The sequence below is a fragment of the Pholcus phalangioides genome, unplaced genomic scaffold (genome assembly GCF_987345545.1).
Source record: "Pholcus phalangioides strain wild (caught in Gottingen) unplaced genomic scaffold, Ppha-v1.0 ptg000016l_1, whole genome shotgun sequence".
In the NCBI taxonomy this organism is placed as follows: domain Eukaryota; kingdom Metazoa; phylum Arthropoda; class Arachnida; order Araneae; family Pholcidae; genus Pholcus; species Pholcus phalangioides.
In genome coordinates this window covers 10,491,257-10,511,054 of record NW_028301609.1, presented here as the reverse complement: position 1 = coordinate 10,511,054, position 19,798 = coordinate 10,491,257, and the positions used below count along the sequence as shown (strand labels likewise).

Here is a 19,798-nt window from a genome sequence, read left to right as displayed (position 1 = left end):
TTTACAGTTTTTCTTCCGTAAAGGAAGGCAGTTATTAGAATGAAAATGTGAAAAACAAGATATCAGAACATAGGCGGAGATTGACTTGGAAGTCTGGGGGGGCAAGGTCATTATTGCTGGGGGGGGGGGGAAGCACGATGATGATGATGATGTCAGCTCATATATACATATATACATTAGATCAGTCGACTCCACATTCGACGCTGGGGTGGCAATGCCCCCCCCCCTGTATCTCCGCCCATGTATCAGAATTGTAAATTATTCATAGGTGCCAATTCAAAGACTTGAAAAATCTGTAGTTTATCATGTGATGATGTAAAACCATGTCACACAAACAAAAGAGAAAACCTAGGGAATTTTTTGGGATTGCAACGAGTGACTATACATGAATCTTGTTTTCCCGTGATGTATTTTTTGCCATCCTCATTTTTTAGTAATAATTAGCGACCTGATTGCTTTTGTGATCATTTTTTGGCTGACAATTACTGATTTTTAGTACCTTGAATCTTGATTTCTCACATTTTTTCTGAGAAAACATGGTCAGCCTGGAATTGTGAGCATTGAAATAGTATTTTCTTTAGGGATTTTTCATTCAAAAGAAGCCCAATTTGAGGACTTTTAAGGATTTTTCTATGAAAATTCTCGTAAAATTGGAAGAATCTGATTTCTGACCGGAAGATTTTAATAAGACTTCCAGGTAAATCAGAATCATTGGCACCTATGAATAACTGAATAAAAAGATCTTTCAAATAAAAAATGCAAGCAAAAATTCCACACCTTGCCTGTGTATATATAAAACAGAACTTCTCTGAAAACATCTGGCTTGGCATGTGGTAGACGAATTGGTGTTGGAGCTCCTAGAGGTGCAGGAACAACAGATGACCCAGGAACTTTGCATATCTCTCCTCGTTTAACATTCTGGAAGCTCGCACACCTGGTTATGCAATAGGATTAATGAATGAAAACTAAGACATTAAAATCAAATACTAGTCATTAATATAGCTACAAATAACCATGCACAGAAATGCACTCTAATATCAAACTGTGTTTACGTTTTCCCTTCTCCCACCCTCTTACAACAGTAAGAGCTCTTTAAATGCCTTAATCAGAGTAAAATGTCAGCAGATTTGGAGAAAAACAGGTTAATAGAGAGGGAGAGTGAAAGCGGTACAAAATCAGTTACATAGATATGTATCGTACCACAGGGCTTGGCAAATCAAGAAAGGAAAAAAATCAATGTGCCAGAAAATATTTTCAGGAGCCAAACGTTAAAAAAAAACTAGCCCAAGAATAATAATTTCTTTAACTTTTTCAGGATATAGCAACACCCTCCCCCCCCCCACACCCTTTCATGTTTATGGGTACAATGATATAAATTTCAAAGAATTTGTGTTGTCCCGACTAATTTTGTAACCACACATGGAAAATTTGAGATGTAACCCAATCCCAATTTCTCCGTCCCCTTGGCGACCTGGGCCTGGGATCTGTCACGCCCTACTGTATTACACTGAATAGTTAAATGTTACATAGTGGAAAAAATATTACGTTACACAAATACTACCTATCTAAAAATAGAGCTGTAATTGGAAAAATTCAGAAATTAAGTTCTGATGAGCCAATGGGGATTTCCAAAGAACGAAAAAAAAAATGTACACATATTTTGTGAAAAAATAAGATCACCCAAAACATCAACAGTGGCATCATAAATAGGTTGGGGTGGTGTGGGTCAACCACAATATTTTGCAGCATGGGGCCACGCAACTGTAACAAAGCTCAAGCAAAGCACACTTGTGGTATAAAGCACTTCTGACACTCCCCCTCCCCACGAACATCACATAATAAATGGGATTTTTTCAAGGTAGGGGTAAAGTTTTTTCTACACATGGTAGAACTTCTCGTTTACCAAGTTTTTCTTCACCCTGATCCTAAAGTCTTAAGATTAAGGATCTTAAACTCTTAAGATCTTAAGGTTTTCCTCAAAATTTTGGTTCCTGATTTTTCCTTTGGCTTTCTGGCAGAATCATGGAGAGAAGGAAAAATTTGCTTTATCAATGTTTGATTTGGCCCTAAATTTTGCAGCAAAACTTCTTAGCTTTTTTTGCTTGCTTAGATAGATGAATTCTGTGGCTAATATTATGCTGCCATCTATCAGCAGGGAATAGCGATATCAAAACCGAAAATGCAGCTTTTCACCAGTAGATGGCAGCAGGAATGCAGGTATCAATCGATTTTGCATAATACAGAGTATATTATACTGTGCTAACTTCAGAAAGGTCCCAAAAAATACTGGTACAACGACCGGGATTTAAAGCCTGTGACTGAAAAAAACCATTGTGCTTCCCTGATCCCCCACAAGAGGGTGGGTGTCTGGACCGAGCAGTGTTAACCAATACGTATTTATTCATCAGAAATCATTTTCACTCCTCCAAATTTCGTTGAATGAAAATACTAATCTCAATTAATCCTAAATTTTATGTAAATTTTTAATAGAGTTATTTCTCACTGATAAAAACGAAATACCCCTGACAAGAAGAGTGAAATTACTCTTCCAAATTATTTTTTCGGTTAAATTTGAGAGGAAGAGCATAGAATCAACATTATGTATTTTAAAATTTTTTTTCGACAATGGGGGGAAGGGGGAACGCGGAACAAGGAGGGGGGGGGGATGCCCTTGGATCTGGGCGAAAAATTTCGGGGAGTAGGAGAAAAAAGATCTACTATTTTAAAATTGACCAGCGGCAATATTAGCATTCGCCTCCGCCCACACGCACAAAAGCGGCCAGAGGCAAAATTCACACAGGTGCGAAATATGTTTTCGACGCCTACCAGTGAAAATACCTGGAAAACTACATCCCCAGTTTTAGTTTTGCATACAAAACATTCTTACCAAATTTTTTTGCAAATTATTTTTTACTTCACGCTGATTCGGCACCCCTCCCACAGCAATAACGTGAGCGGACTCGCATAGACAAAGAGGAGCCTCTCCCTCGACAAAGAAGACCTTTATGCTACTTACGGCCCTTTTAGGACATGGAAATCATATTGTACGAAGGTTTTAGCATCTAGCTGATGTGAAGATGAATATTCAACTACTTTTGCGGGGATTCGAACCCACATACTCTCAAGTGTCGGGTGGGCACGCTAGATCACTACATTACAAAGGCAACGAACCTGTTTTCTTATACCTTGTATGCGCTGAACGGGACGGTACACTGACAACCACACCCAACTCAGCCAAAAACTCACAATTAGCGTAGTGGTGTAGAGCGCTCACCCGGTATATGAGAAAGGCATGGGTTTGATGGCAGTTGAATTTTCTTTCCTGAACTCATCTTCACATTAGCCTGCTTTTAACCCCTTCAGCGACACAGCACAAAAATCACTAAACCCTCCTAGAAAGAGGGAAAACCTTTTTTCAATTCTTACATCCGATTTTCAGCAATTACAAACTAAGAGGTTTTGGGGAAAGTGCTCCATTGAGAAAAAACTTGGCAAAATATCTGGGCTTGCCAATGCTAAAACAAGTTTTTTTTTAAGGAGGCGAGATATCTCGTCAATGTCGCTTAAAGAGTTAAAACCTCCGTATGAAAAAGCGTAGAGTGGCACAATCTTCAGACATCATATTGTCTGATACATTGCACGCGCACACACACACACACACGCACACACACACTGAAGAAAATTCACGATTTCTTCTTCAAAAAGTGTTTAGCAGTCTTTCACAATTTAAAATAATTTACTGAACATGCATTGTCAATGATTTGTGTGCAGGACTGGCATAAGCGTTCCGCACAGTGTAGTTTTTTTCCTGTAAAGGAGTTTCTATGTAATGAGGTCATGACGGAACCGAAACTCACTCCCAATTTCTTGCTGATGTTTCTTATTGTGCGCTGTCTATTTTGGGTTCATTATCTGGTCGGCTTCTTTATCCAAAGCGTCCATGATGACGAGGTGACTTTGATCAGGTAGTGTATCATCATTCACAGATTACCGTCCCTCGCAAAACGCTCGTGCCAGTCCCGCACACGAGTCACTGACAGTGCATGTTCTCCGCACTCCAACTCCTTCTGCCGCTAAAAACGAATAACACCACTTTGATCTTCTTTACTCGCAAACATTCAGCAGATGAAATAAGAACCGATTGCCTGTTGGACGATACTTTAGACCGACCGCCAGCACATATCACGTGATTCCGCGCAACCACCTAAACGTGTCTATTCCGCAGTTGTAGGGGTTTGTTTACCTTTCTTACCTCTAGCTCAACCTCTCTCTACACAAAGTTTTGCCACACTCATACAAAAATAAACCAAATTATAACAATTGTTCCGTTTTCATTTGATCCACCCTTATAAAAAATACTGTGTAATATATGTCAATATCAGAACATACGAAGAAAAATTGTCACCCAATTGCATCCAGTACTTCAACAGACGCTTTTTTCAAGACATCAAGATTGAGATTGGGGGGGGGGGGGTGGAATCGAGTGCATTTGGATAGAAATTCGAGCATGCAATTCCAAAGATTAACACAGACCATCCGTAGCTGGAACTTTCACCAAGGGAGTGTGTGTGTGTGTGCATGCATGTGTTCCCCGGATCGAAATAGGAGGGGAGAATGACTGACAGGTTCATTTCCAATGAATTACTCACGCAGGAACGGTCAAACGAAACGTGGGATGTGTGAGCAATAGCAGGAAAAGAGGAAAGACGAGAAGCACAATCTACGAGATAGCAAAAAGTCTTTTCATGTACCGACAGAGACAGATTCGTTCGCTCCTTGGATTGATGGAAATTCGCCAAAATATAAGCAAATATTATACGAATCTGGGTAAGGCCTATTGACATTTCTTCGGGGGGAAAAAAGACGTGTTCGCCCAACGAATTAATACCCGTAAAACTGGTGGAGAGAAATAGACAGCCCTCCCTCCTTCGCTCTGCCAATTCATTTCCAATTCCCACAGCACATTCCCGTGACCACGGTGGCAAAATAAAAACGTCATATATATATAGAGAGAGAGGTAACGCCGGGTAAACGCACCGAACCCCACGGGGCAACCGAATAACAAATGAAGCGGGTTTTCTGTCGATACAACAAGCGTATCCTGCGATTTTTCATGTTTATTGCAAGAGTTGGTCTCGGGCTTAAACATGGATCCAAACCAAACAAACTATCTCGAGTGGTTTTTTTTGTCCTCCTCGTACACCGTTTTTAGTGATCCCAAGGGATACTATAGTGCATTCTGTCTAAAGATGGGCGCTCCATGAGACGGAAACCTGTCTTGAACGCAATGAAAACTTAGTCCCGTTGATGAATATTGTTTTGATGTGCACTTTTATAAAACGGGAAACCTGTCTAAAATATACTCACTGCACGTTGTACCTAAGGCACCTAGAAAGGGGGAGCAGACTCGTCGTCCTCCACCTACAAACAAAACAAAAATGGTTTTGCCGCTCCAACTGGCATCTAATTGTTGAAAAAACACCAGGATAGGGAACAGCAATTGGCTATACCTGAACCTGAAAAACCAGACAAAAGATGTTGAACCTTTAGAAGAGTGCATCCTCTTCACTGATTTGAAAACGTGATCATTTGAAAAAATGATCAGAACAGCACCGCAGGTTATTTAATAGATCTAGAACTGTGTCACTTAAGTAATCTGGAAATGTGCATGAAAAATGTGGTTAATTTTTACAAAATTAGGTTATGATGTCGCGGGCCACTCAAATGACTACAAGGGGCACATGGGCCGTGGGTTAAGCATGTATGGACCAGACCACACACATTCCACCTCACATCTCCTTATATATCGAAGTGTCCACAGGGATAGGTGTATTCGGAAATGAACGGGCACTCTGACTCTCTCAGTTAGCATTGTAGATTGGCTATACCGATACCACCAACGTGACACTTCACTCAAAGATGGTGGATGAGTCGGCCTGGGGTTTTGAGCTCTAATTGTACCCACAGTTTCTATTACACCCCTTGGTCTAATCCAGGGATCAAGCTATATCACCAACCTGGGGAAAAAAATAATAATCTCGTCAACCATTCTTAGTTTTAAGTCGACTAAAGGAATCACGTCACATTACACATTACTCTTGGCGATTACCTACAGATTTCTTCGGAATTTACGTAGTAGCAAGCTTTATACAGCACAATATAGTGATTTTTAATAAATGGTAAACAGGGCCGGAACTAGAGTAGGCAGGGGGGAAGGGGCAGTTGCCCTCGGAGGAATGACGAGCGATGGGAACAAAGAACATGCCCCACGCTAGACTTTTCACAAGCTCTTTTATAGTGAATTTATAGCATGAAAAAACCAAAAAAAGATGGTAATTGTCACGGACCCCATCAGCCCCACCCTTGTGGGGGCCTGCGAAGAACATCGTTAAAGAATTACCGAGTTTTAAAGTTATGGGGGCGGCAAAATCATGTTTGCCCTCAGCGGTAAAAATCCTAGTTACGGCCCTGGTGGTACATCTCTACCATTCAAGTATAAATCAGACTTGCCTTAGAAGTTCGATGAAGCTTTAATATTTTAAAGAAAATTCTCTGCGCCGGAAAATTCACCAGCCCGCAATTTATCGATAGGAAAATTCACCGTGAGCAAGTGAGTGAATATGCGAGCGAGTGAGTGCATGACCGAGAATGAGTTGGTGGATGAGTTAGTAAATGAGCTAGTGAGTACCTAACACCGAGTGTGTGTGCGAATGTGTGTACCTAACAGCCCAAGTGCGTATGTATTATTGTGTATGATTTTTCAATGCTGTTATCTATATTTCATCTCTGATGTCTATATCGGATGGGGAGCAGGGCGCGTCTGGTATCTATATTTCAGAAATGAAGTTTAATGATTGAATATTTGTACCGGTGTGTAGGTCTTCTACTCTGTGGCGAGATTTTTTAACGGGGAGATCACTCGCTCACTAAGGGCCGTATTCACCGACGTGGTTTAAACTGTAGTCACAATTTTTGGATAAGAGATCAATGTAGATTGGTTAAAAACCTGAACTTAAGCAATCCGTGTCGATCTCTTATCGAAAAATTGTGACTACAGTTTAAACGATGTCGGTGAATACCGCCCTAAGCCACTTTGTCGATGAATTGTTTGACGGTGAATTGTTGGCGATGAATTTCCCATACACAGGTTTTTATGCCACACGTGCTTTATGTACAAACAAATGAATTATGTACATAATTGATTGAACCATCATAAAAAAAAATTGCATTTTACCGATCTTCTCCCTCAAAACCGACCGATCTTAGACAAAGACTAGTTCGTCACGTTCAACAATAAAATATAATCAGATATCTTCAGGTCCGTCCACAGAAGCACCTTCCTCCTCGAGGGACACATTAAGAACGGCCACGACTAAAACGATCGTCCCGTGACCAATAACACAAGGAGCTCTGTTTCCTTTTCCTTTTTTTTTTTAATGCGACATGTTTCAAGGCACCCGATCACCTTCATCACACCACCAAAGGAGAAAAAATAAGTGGGGAGGGGGGCAATGAATTTCACGCGTGGGACCTGGAATATGGCTGATCCCCCAGGATACGGACACTTGACTTCCGATGGGATAAAACACGCCCAGAGGATCAAGGAATTTTTCACGAGTTCGCGGAAAACGTGACGAAAATCCTCAACCATTGAACTTCCTTTTTTTTTCCAGCATTAACTTTTTAGGGAACTCGCATCAAATATATCCCGCAACATTCAAGTTATTTAACTCATAAGTTAATGATACGAGCTTCAACACGTCATTTGAAGACTAGCTTTCGAAGCTAAAAAAAACATTTTGTCGATGGAACTTGGTCTCAGATGACTACTATAGGGTTGAGGGGGGGGGGGAGGAAGAAATAGAGTGGGGTGTAGATCAAGGGCGGTCCACCTTTAAGAGACTGCGGGCCACTTGAGTGATCTAGAAATGTGCCGCGGGAAACTCAAGTTACGTGGACCAACACCGTGGGCCGCTTAAGTGCTCTGGAATATTACCGCAGGTCGCTTAAAGCGATTTGTAAATGTGCAGTGAGCCGTTTGAGTGATCTGGAACTGTATCGCGGGTTACTCAACCGATCTGTAAATATGCCGCGGGTCACCGAAGCAAGACAAGTGATCTGGAAATGCGCCGCGGGTAACTTAAATTATGTGGTTCTGCACCGCGGATCGTTTAAGTGCTTGAATGATGTGGCGGAACTATGCCGCAGGTCATTTAAATGATCTGTAAATGTTCCGCGGGCGCTTGAGCGATCTGGAACTGCGTCCAAGTAATGTGCAACTGCACAGCAGGTCTTTTAAGTGATCTGGGAATGTGCCGCTTAATTCATTTTTACAGAACTAGGTCGAGGTCGCGGGCCGTAGGTAGCCCAAAAGGCCTTTGATAGGCAAGTAGTAAAGAAAGAAAGGGCCGTAGGCAGCACGTCGACCGGCGCTCGAAGAAAATGAAATTTGAAAAAAAAAACCCAGTAAATATGAAAAAAATAACTAAATATATTTTTAAATAATAACAATAAATCAGTAACTCTGATCAATAAATAAAACAATAGGCCTACGGGGCTCCGATACAGAAATTGTTTTACCAAAAAGAGCTCCGCGCGTCAAAAAAGGCTGAGGACCACTGGTCTAAATAATCCGAGGTGAAAGGGGGACTGAGACCACCTAGATTATCTGCAAAAGTATGTAACAGAAAACTGCTTTCTAAGTCGGGGGAAGGGATTTCCATTTCTACATATTTTGTCCAACGGCTCAATTCATCAGACCAGTTTTGATGGCAATCATTGATGTCCCGTATTATTTAAGATTCCAATTTACCGTATTTTTCCTAAATGAAATATGGTCATCAGATCATTTGAATATTTTTTCGCGAAATACATTTTTGTTGACTGCAAAATTGCCCTTTATTTCCCCCACTCTTCAACAACATTAGCAGTTTTAAGAAAATTACATTTGAGGTGATAAATTGCATTTTTTTTTTGTTGCAAAATATGGGATCGAAATTTGCTACATTTTCCTCGTTTATGTATGGTGAAACTAAATATGAAGATATAATTTTTATTTGCACAAATATTGATGTATCTACACTCATGTCCATAAATTAAGGATAATTCAGAATCACACGGAAATCGAAATCTAAAGTAAAAATTTCACCTGTAGAATTATCACACACTTCTACAAGACTGATATGCAAATTTCAGGAAGCCACCAGATGATGCCGATAGTACGTCACAATGACGAGAGTGCAAGAGGGGGGTATATAAGGAATGGTGGCAAAGAAGTGAAATTGTTCACAAGAGTTCTGTAAGGCGCCCAGTGCCATAAGCGAATAGTTATGACACAGAGGACGCATGTGGATGATGTTTTACGTGGTAGAATTATCGGCCGCCTGGAATGTGGGCGTACTCAGATGGAAGTATCCGAGGAACTTGGAATTGCCCAAAGTGTCATCTCTAGGCTTTGGCAACGATTCCAAGATAACGGAAATGTCAGTAGACGTTACAGTACAGGTCGCCCCCCCCCCCCCCGAGTTACAACGCCGAATGAAGACCGGTATTTGGCAGTAACTGCCAAAAGAAGCAGACGGAGCACAGCATCCGACCTGTCTCGTCAGCTATCTGCAGCCACGGGTACCACAGTCTCAAGGCAAACCGTGTACAGACGTTTGGGAGATATTGGTCTATATGCTCGCAGGCCTGTCAGATGTGTTCCGCTCACGGCAACTCACTGTCAGCAGCGATTAGCCTGGAGTAGAGAACATGCAATGTGGACATCGTCACAGTGGGCTTGTATGATGTTTTCCGACGAGTCCAAGTTTAGCTTGCAGTCTGATTCACGTCGGACTTTCATATGGAGAACGCCAGGTACCCGTTACCACCAAGACAACATCATTGTCAACACTTCAATCATAACACTTCACTCATAGTTAGAAAAACTGGTGGCAGATGGCAGCAATACACATAACTAGCATTACAGAGAAACAAAAAAAACAAAAAAAAAAAACTTCGTCAGGTTTCACTACACGTACTTGCACATTCCCGCGTGTACCGATTCGTTGGGGGTTCCGCGCGGGGTCCATGTGTGGTGTAGCAGTAGTAGGTAGGGCCTCCAAAAAATGGCTCGGGGATCCATGATGTCTTAAGTCAGCCACCTCGTTGGGCAATTTGCCTGTTGTGGCGTTGTATTTGTATTGAACGACACCGTTACGGTGGTGCAGCATTGCTCGTTTGGGGTGGAATTATACTGGGTTCCAGAACAGATCTGCATGTTCAAACCGTAACCATGAAAGCCCAAATTTATCGGGACATCATTCTGGAACAACATGTACGTTTGTTTAGGGGTGCCATGGGCGGAGAATTTGTGTTTATGGATGACAACGCCCATCCTCACCGAGCAAACATCGTAAACGAATGCCTTGAATCTGAGGATATAACCCGTATGGAATGGCCAGCATTCTCACCTGACTTGAATCCGATAGAGCATGTGTGGGACATGCTTGGCCGACGAGTTGCAGCCCGTCAGCCACCTCCTACATGTGTACCGGAACTCTGTAGGCCTCTTTTTTTCATTTATCTATCAAACTTACTTATTTATTTTATTTTCCTTTCCAGGGGCTCCACGCCTCTGGGAAGTGCACACGGAGCACCAGTTGAGAACCGCTGCACAAGAGCATAGTTTCCAAAACATTTTGTTCCATCGCCACCTACTCAAGTGAACCCATAGGATCCTATGTTAAATCCGTAGCTTCTATCGCCCCCCTGGACCATTCCATTGCCTACTTTGGGAAACACTGCACTAGAGGGTTGAAATATCAGCCACATGAACATAGCTGATTAGTTCGGTCAACAGTATTCATGAAAAATCAGAAAGAGAAAAATCCCAGAATTAATGAAAATTCACAATTAGTGAGAGAAAAAAAATCTAAAAACTGATGAGAATTCAGAATTAATGAGAAAGAAAAATTCCAGAATTGGTGTAAATTGAGAATTAACGACGGAAGATTAAGTGACTATATCACTATACAGAGAGGAGTCCCCCAAGGATCAAATTTAGCCCCCTTACTTTTTATAATATTCATAAACGACTTATGTAAACTAAATATTCATGGTACTATGATTACTTACGCCGATGATTCAGTTCTTTTATATTCTTCCAACGATCTTAATACACTAACAACTAAAATAAATCAAGACCTGTGCTTAATCAGAAAGTGGTTCCTAGCCAATGATTTAACCCTAAATCTTTCAAAGACTAAAGTCATTCATTTCAACTTAATTTACTCTGAAATTGATTTTAATCTAAAATTCCATAGCCCAATATGTTTGATGAACCTCGACTGCTCCTGCCAAAAAATTCAGCAGGTACAAAATATCAAATATCTAGGACTTAATATTAATAGCAATTTAAAATGGAAACTTCATGCACTAGAAATAGCGAAAAAACTACGTTTTATTGTATATAAATTCTATTATCTGAAACAAAAGGTAACAGCAGAATTTCTGAGAGAAATTTACTATGCCTGGTTTTATTCAATTGTCAATTATGGTATCATCATCTGGGGTGGCGATTACAAGACAAATCTGCTGCCTATTTGTTCTATTCAAAACAGATGTTTTAAAACTATTTACAGTGCTCGTTCTCAAATCTCAATTAATAGAAATTTAAATCTACTCCCCATAAGACATAACGCCATCTACCGAATCATACTCTACATATATCGTAATAAATCAATATGCACTCAAAGAGAGTCCATATCATTGAGAAGACCAAACGAAATTTATCGCATACCCTCATTTAGAAAATAAATATTTCGCAAACATTTTTACTACCTTGCTCCTAAACTATTTAATGCTTTACCGTTGGTAATGCAGAATATATCTAGGTTTGCATCATTTAAAAAAATCACTTTTTGAATTTCTAATAGCAATAGACAATATAGATGTATATTTTCAATTATAGAAGCGAATTATATTATTATCCATACGCCTGTAGTTGCCTCATATCAATTGTTATTATATCAAATGTGAACTTGTATATCAGCATAATTATTACAAAAATTTATTTGAAAATTCATTTTGTGACGATTGGTGAGGTGTATACGAAGCGACGAACATGAAACATTCCTTTATTTTGCATTAACATGCGAAACACACATCCCTTCGTGATGAAGGTTAAAATCGAACTCTCGAGAATGTCTTCTCTCGATACAACTTAAATCTCACGTGTCTCGTGAATAAAAGTATTACTGTACATCCTTGTTAACAGCTTGCCTGTTACATACTCCCCCTCTGGTTTCGCGGACGTCCCGGCAAGGAACCAGCAATAGGCGTTATGGGAAGTTGTTCAGTGTTCTTGTTAGTTCCAACTTTGAGTGGTCGTCCCTTCTTTCGTGATGACACTATGGATACAGCATCCGGTTTCGCACATGGTGTGAGAGCAGAAGTACGATATACGCTGACAGAGACACCCGATTTGGCCGGATCAGCGACTATGTACCTCGTAGGCGATCTCTGGGCTAGCACAGGGTACGGTCCATCTCGTTGTGGCGTGAACTTTGTCGACCAGTTCTTCCTTCGAGAACTCGGTTTGGAACCGTTGTCAACATAACCTTTGCGTTCATCCCGTTTTTGTTCCACTTTCTGCTTCACAGAAACTCTTGTAAGGCTTTGCATGGGAGTCAACCTGTTTTCACGACTTCTTTGGGCATGGCTGCGACTTTCTGATCGACGCGCGTTAGGGGTTTGATCCGAATATTTAATGCCGCTCCCCCTGCATTTATCGTTCCCTTCTCTAGCACTGCTTATACTTGTTTGGGTCCTTGACTCATGGAAGCTATTGCTAGACGTTATTGTTTGGCTTGGCATTTTACAACGATGCAGTATGTGATAATATCCTGGTGATCCTGGACTGCGTCGCCTGGCACCGGAAAGTTCGACTCGTTCGTTCCTGCGGAAACGTAAGTCTAGTACTTGCCTGCCTGTCGGAGTAACTCGTGGTTGCCTTTGCACCGATTGGTGATGAAAGCTTCTTGCGGATCGGTGGATTTCGCTATGGACAGCAGGACGTGGATAGCCAGAAACATGACGTGGATAGTCACGGACGCGACCTGTTTGGTTCCTGAGACGTCTAGACCGATCGCACCGCTGAGGTTCCGATGCCATATCACCATGGTGAACTTCGCCTTCGGGAGTGTCTCCTCCCCCTGGACTGAAAACATTTTCATTCTTTTTCAACGACCTGTTCAGCACTTGTTTCCGTTGCTGTCCTTCAACTTGTCGTAGTTGGCAAGAATTCAAGTTAACATGCTCTACTACATGTTGAACAGTTTTAATCGTAGACTCGTTCACAAAGTTGAATCGCTTCCGAGTATTTTCCCCGAAGAACCATTGCCTTCGCTTGAGATCCAACACGATACCAGCTTTCTCTAGAAAGTCGATTCCCAAAAGAGTTCTGTTACCGACGATTCCAGGAAGAACTATAAATTTCGTCCTTAGTCGCTTCCATTGGATGTTGACCAATACCGTTGTGGTCCACACATTCATCGTTGATTGCTGTCCGTTTGCAAGACGCATCTCGATAGTTTCCCGATGGAATTTGGCGTTTTGCTCTTTCAAAATACGATGCAGAGTATCACTTGCGATACAGTGCGTAGCACCACTGTCGGCACAGGCAGTTCCCACTTTGCCATTTACATGAATTTTTAACAATGCTACGGGTTTTGTTACAGAAGAGCATAGATTCAGTTCCAACTGACCAAACTGAGCGGTTGTCGCTGTCATTTCGGGATTACAGGTCGGACACTGCGCTCTAATTACCCCCGGATATCCACATCCATAGCAGCTTAGAGGTCGCTGTTCATCCAGGCTGATCATGGGAAGTGTCTGTTCATCTGCACGAATCACTGGTTTCGATGACGTCCATGGATATTTCCTCGGTGTTTGCTTTCGACGACCCTCGACATCGTACTGTTGGTTGAATTTCTTTGGGAAAGTACTCCTGGCATCTTCATACGCGTCGAGTTTCTCCGCTAGTTCCGATGGGGAGATCAACATGGCCCATACATCGATGAAATGTTCTTTCACTTGTGGAGGGCACTTCTTCTTCATCTGATCAGCTATGACTAGATTAATCAAGTCCTCGAATGTTGTGACCTTAACTTCTGTTAACCACCCTTCAAGATACGTTTTCAACTCAAAATAAAAATCACGCCATGAACTCTCCGAGTTCTTCCGATGCTCTACAAAAAGCTGTCGAAATCTGTCCGCATGTAGCTTAAATCGCTTTAACAGCAGTTCCTTGAGATACCGATAGTCCTTGAACTTCTCGTCAGGCTCCCTGGCACAGATCCTAGCCACCTCCTTCGGTAAGCTATTGATGAGATACGTAATCCACAATTCTTCCGGAATCTGGTGTAATCCCATGTGTCGTTCGAACAGGACCAGGAACAGTGAAATGTCATCTGATGATTCAAAACGCGGAACCGACACTTGAAAGTCCCGATTTGTCACAGCCGGTCGAACGGAAGCTTGGCACTTCTCCGCTTCTATCCTCAGTCTCTCGAGTTCGAACTGCATTTCTGCTCGCCGGTTCCTCTCTTCGGCATCTTCCCGTCGAATCCTCTCCTCTGTTTCTTCTCGTCGAATTCTTTCTTCTGCTTCTTCTCGTCGAATTCTTTCTTTCTCTTCGGCATCTTCCCGTCGAATTCTTTCTTCTGTTTCTTCTCGTCGAATTCTTTCTTCTGCTTCTTCTTGTCGAATTCTCTCTTCTACGAGGGTCTGTAGCACTCCTTTTGCGAAGACCTCATCGTATTCTTTACTGGACGTAATCAGCTTCTTCAGCTCTATCACTTTCATCTCGGGTTCGGTAGGTTCGCCCATCTCTTCGGCAAGGCGACGGAGTTCGCCTTTTCGATATTTCGCCAAGTATGCCATTTTCACTCACTTGGTACCTAATTAGGATGTCCGCTTAGCTAAAAACACTCACGCGTCTATTTTAAACGTTGGGCGCCAATGTGACGATTGGTGAGGTGTATACGAAGCGACGAACATGAAACATTCCTTTATTTTGCATTAACATGCGAAACACACATCCCTTCGTGATGAAGGTTAAAATCGAACTCTCGAGAATGTCTTCTTCTCTCGATACAACTTAAATCTCACGTGTCTCGTGAATAAAAGTATTACTGTACATCCTTGTTAACAGCTTGCCTGTTACAATTTCATTATTTATTTATTTTATTTTATTTTTATTATAAGTTTTGTGTTATTTTTTTGTTTCTTTCGTCTTTATCTTTAATTAGTTGCTCTGTACAGGCTCAGGCCTCTTGACAACAAATATTGAGATTTCACTGTTTCATGTATTATTTAACTTTGGAAACAAATAAAAATATTTGGAGAAAAAAAAAAAAAAAAATTTCCAGAATTGATGAAAATTCAGAATTAATGAGAGGAAAAATCCAAAAACATAGAAAATTCAGAAAGAGCAAAAATACAATTGATGAAAATTGAGAATTAGTGAGTGAGAAAAATTCCAGAACCGATAAAAATTCAGAAACAGAAAAAATCCCAAAACTGATAAAAATTCAGAAACAAAAATCCCAGCATTGATAAAAATCCAAAATCAAATCAAATCGCTTCGGCATAAATTCCTTAGCAGGGCATATACAGTACAGAAACATCACAGAACATTTGAGTGTCAAAAAAAAAAAAAATTGATGAAAATTGAGAATTCATGAAAGAAAAAAAAACAATCCCAGAATTGATGGAAATCGGGATACGCCCCTCCCCCCCCCCAATCGCGGTGTCCGCGGCCGCACCTGTCGCACACCCCGTTTGGGGCGGCTCCGCTCCATCGTGATGATGAGAAATCTAAATGATGACCGATTCATCAAAAAATTACAAAGATTAAACTTCTCGTTGAAAGAGCAAAAAAAAAAAAAAAAATCATAAACACATATAATTCTACTTAAAAAATCGAACGTTATCGACCGAGGAGAGAGAGAGGCTCTTTCCGCCTTCTCTTCCGAGAACAAAAAAAAAACTCAGAAAAAAAGAAGAAATTCATACATAGAAATATCGAAAACCAAGAGGAAATTCTATCAATTTCTTTCAACATCGGAGAAATAAGAAGCAAAAAAAGGAGATGCGAAAAAATTTATTCTTTTACAGCGAACGAAACAATCGCAAACACTTCAAGCGAAAACAACTCCCGATAATAATAATATCAAGTATGGAAGGCGGATAAGGAGGGGGGGTGTCCTAAAGCGGGGGGGAAGGCGGGGGCCTCCAATCACATCCAAAAGTTATTTAACTTTAAAGAAAAAAAAAAAAAGAAAGAAATCTCTCGACTTTAAATAAAAATCCGATATCATTCGATATTTTTTAAAATTAAACTTGGCACGCGGAAATTCGCCAACGATATTGGGGAAAAAGACAAAAAGAAATTCCGAATCCTCTTCCGCATCCTTGGAGAAAGAAGACATCCTTTCGATTATTCCGAGCATTGCCCCCTCCCTTCCCCCCCCCCCAACCTCCCATTTTCCAAGTATGAAGGCGAAGATTCCAAGATGGCATGGAGCCTTTATACAGAATGGATCCTTTGCCGTTATTCTGCTCTTCTCCCCTCCCGTTTCTGGAACTTTCTCTGGGTGCTTTTAAAAAAAAAAGTGCATATACATACACACACACCATGTTTGGTAGAATTCTTCAAGCACAAACGAAAAGGAAAAAAAGAAGAAGAGGTACAAGAATCATCGATTTCTTATGTTTTCTTATTGCTTGAAGTCCTTTTTTTTTCTTATCTTAAAATATTATTCTTAAGGGTGACTTCACCTTGAAAAAAAAAAGGGAGATAAAAATGTAAATAAATAACTAAAAGACTAAAAATGGCCGAAATTTCTTATCATTGGACGAGCGTTCTTGGCAATGGTCTGACACCGCACAGTGGAATTTTCTTATTTTATGCATATAAAACACGTCCGAAAATACAACTTTTGTCTACGTCCCTATGGGAAGGATAGAAATGGAGCGAGTAGTAAGTGAGTGAGTACTTTTAGTGCGTGGGAAAGAGTGCTTCTTTATGTACAATGTATAAGTGTGGAAACACGGCCTTCTTCGAATTTGAATTGCACATTTTGGAGGAGGTTGAGAAAAAAAAAAAACCCTCTTCTATATTTTCCTTTGACTCAGAAACAGTCTTTATAAATTCGGTTCGAGAGTTTCAAGTTTTCTCTCCAGAATTTCGATGCGAAGTCGCAGAAAATGTCCGAGAAATTCATTCATGACTAAATTGTAATTCGTCGATAACTGACCACGTTATGTTTACCTAATTATTTTTTCCTAAAGCCAATAGGGTTGCACCCCAAACAAGGGCGAGCACAGGCAGATATAACTCCATTGGTGGCCCCTGGTAACTCGAGATGGAGAATCTATAGTTGAAGCTGCAAGTGGTGCATGTCGGAATATGCCGTGTATGTGTTTTGTGCTTAACGAGTATTTTTTAAGTCTTTTCTTTTGTCTCTTCCAAATTCTTCGGAAGCAAACATGAGTTTATTTTTGCTTGTTCGTATTCCACATTTTTTTTTTTGTAGGCCTGATAGCTGATTACAGAGAAAATTCTTTTAAATGGGAGTTTCTATTGGGGACGGCAATCTCTCTCTCTCTGGGCACTCGAGACTGCAGCTCTTGCCTGCGGTCTTTGATTTGATCAAAGGGGCTTTAAAAGTCATCTTCAAATCTATGAGCGGTTGCTTGCTAGCAACGCAGTGCTTAGTCAAGCTACTGAGAGCTCTTGATATTACAGCTCTCAAGATTTCGTACTCCCCCTAGTTACTGAGCGTCTCTCCAATCAAACACACCATTAGACCTGCATGTTCAAAAAATAGCATTACGCTGTTGGAATTTGAGAGTGGTCAAAATTGCCGTATGGTAGCCTTTTTGGTGATGATGAGACAAAGACTGTGCTCGTAACCGTAAATAGGTTGAAGACCTCCCCCCCCCCCCCGCCCACGGTCTAGAATCTGACCCAGTCCAGAATTTACTTATTCCCTAGCGGGACAAAGCGGGGGTCACGATAGGTCTGGAGGTCTAGAATCTGTATCTATTTCCAAAACCGCGGCATAGGAAAACAAATAATTGACTACTTAACCCAGATCGTACTTTTAAAGGTCGATCTACTCGGGAGAGACTGTTGAAGAGGGTCGCACCTTAGCCAATAAGGACTGGGAGAATTGTGACACCGAGCGGACTAAAACAAATATGAATGGCTACCACCCACAATTCTCACTTCTTCATCCAGCGCATTAAAAATTTATTGATCCTTCCTACTCACAAATTGGTCAAAATATAAAGTCATCAATCCACCCGCTTTGGGTAATAAAAATATTCCTTTCCATCCCAAGGAAATTTATAGGATACAATATCGTGCACGTAGCTTTCACCATCCTTTTGGCCAGAACCACTACCCCCCTCAAGGAGCGATATCGTCCACTTTGGGAACCACTTACCTACAGTTACAGTTGTAACATAGCGTATCGTTGCATAGCTAGGTTTTCTCTCTATAAAATTGCAATGTTTCATCGGCCCGTCAGTGAAAAATGTATTTTTAATGTCTGCATTATTTGAGCACAGAGGAAAGGATTCCTATCATTGATTTGTTCGTGGACGTACAACCGAGCTCATCATTCACCCAGAGCAGGAAATTTATCAACTAAATGCTGTTGCAACGACCGAGACCAAGAAGAAACCCGGGCCCATTTTGGCTGCTGTTCAAGTCACATAAATATCTTTTTTTTTTTACTCTGTCCTAAAAACCCACACATAAATTTTTTTCCGACACCGTGGTTTTTACTTTCTAGATCTTTAAGACGCGGATACTTTCATTCGAAGATCACGGCTATAGAGTTATAAAAACTCTCTTCAAAACAAACAGTGGAGGGGGAAAAAGGGACAGGAAAAGGGTCCCCTCAGACATTAATCGAAGATGTTTCGGTATTTACAGCGAAGCACTACTCAGCTACTACAACCAGCGGCAAGGTGAAGCCATCCTAAGAGATCACAACACTGTAAATAACTTTGCCGCGCATTAAAAGGCAGTTTTATGCCACGGTGTGCATCCCACGGTCCCACGAGGGAGCCCAGGACGTCCATTAGCGGAATGAGCAAGCAATCAGAGAGAGAGAGAGAGAGATGCGGACACAAACAAGCAAGCAAAACACAAGAACTCGAAAGCCATTAGAAAATGGCGGTCATTCAAGAGCTGCTCTCTCTCTGTATAATACTACAAAGATTGTGGTGGTGCATCATGGACATGTTGGTGGCACAGCGGCGGGAGAGCATTATTATCTCTGTGTGTATGTGTTGTTTCGTGAGTCTGTTTCAAGCGTCGTTATTAACGTGATTGGTGCAATAACTAATTTTGGTCTCTCTCTCTCCCTATCTCTCTTTGAACTGAATACACGTGAATCCAATTCACCGCATTCGCAAATTATTATGGCGATAAACGAATAATTTCAGCGGTAAATACATAGATACGTTTGGCTTATCACGAAAATAATCGTGGTTTAATTTCAGTTCACGTTCATGTTATAGTATAAAAAAGGGGGAAAAAAAAACAAGAAGCCGATATAAAATCTTACTAATTGCCAATATGAACGGCTGGGATGATAATAATGAGCGGGTATTGCACTTTAATTCATTACAATTAAAATTACAAAGGATAAATTTCCAGAATATTTTGTGTTAAGTAAAGCCCGCGGGTGCATTTCATTTTTAAGTGGATTGGACCTCATTCAGTTGATTACATTGA

At 41.0% G+C, this 19,798-nt stretch overlaps 1 protein-coding gene across 2 annotated transcripts in view; it reads right to left on the bottom strand.

Moving 5' to 3' along the window:
• LOC149075029 (BTB/POZ domain-containing protein 9) overlaps positions 1-19,798 on the bottom strand; it is a 50,015-nt gene that overhangs the window by 18,972 nt on the left and 11,245 nt on the right. For both annotated transcript variants that reach the window (XM_089246048.1, XM_089246049.1), the window contains exon 3: positions 778-934. In XM_089246048.1, the coding sequence (XP_089102174.1) occupies positions 778-934 (157 nt within the window). The remainder of the gene's footprint in view (positions 1-777; positions 935-19,798) is intronic.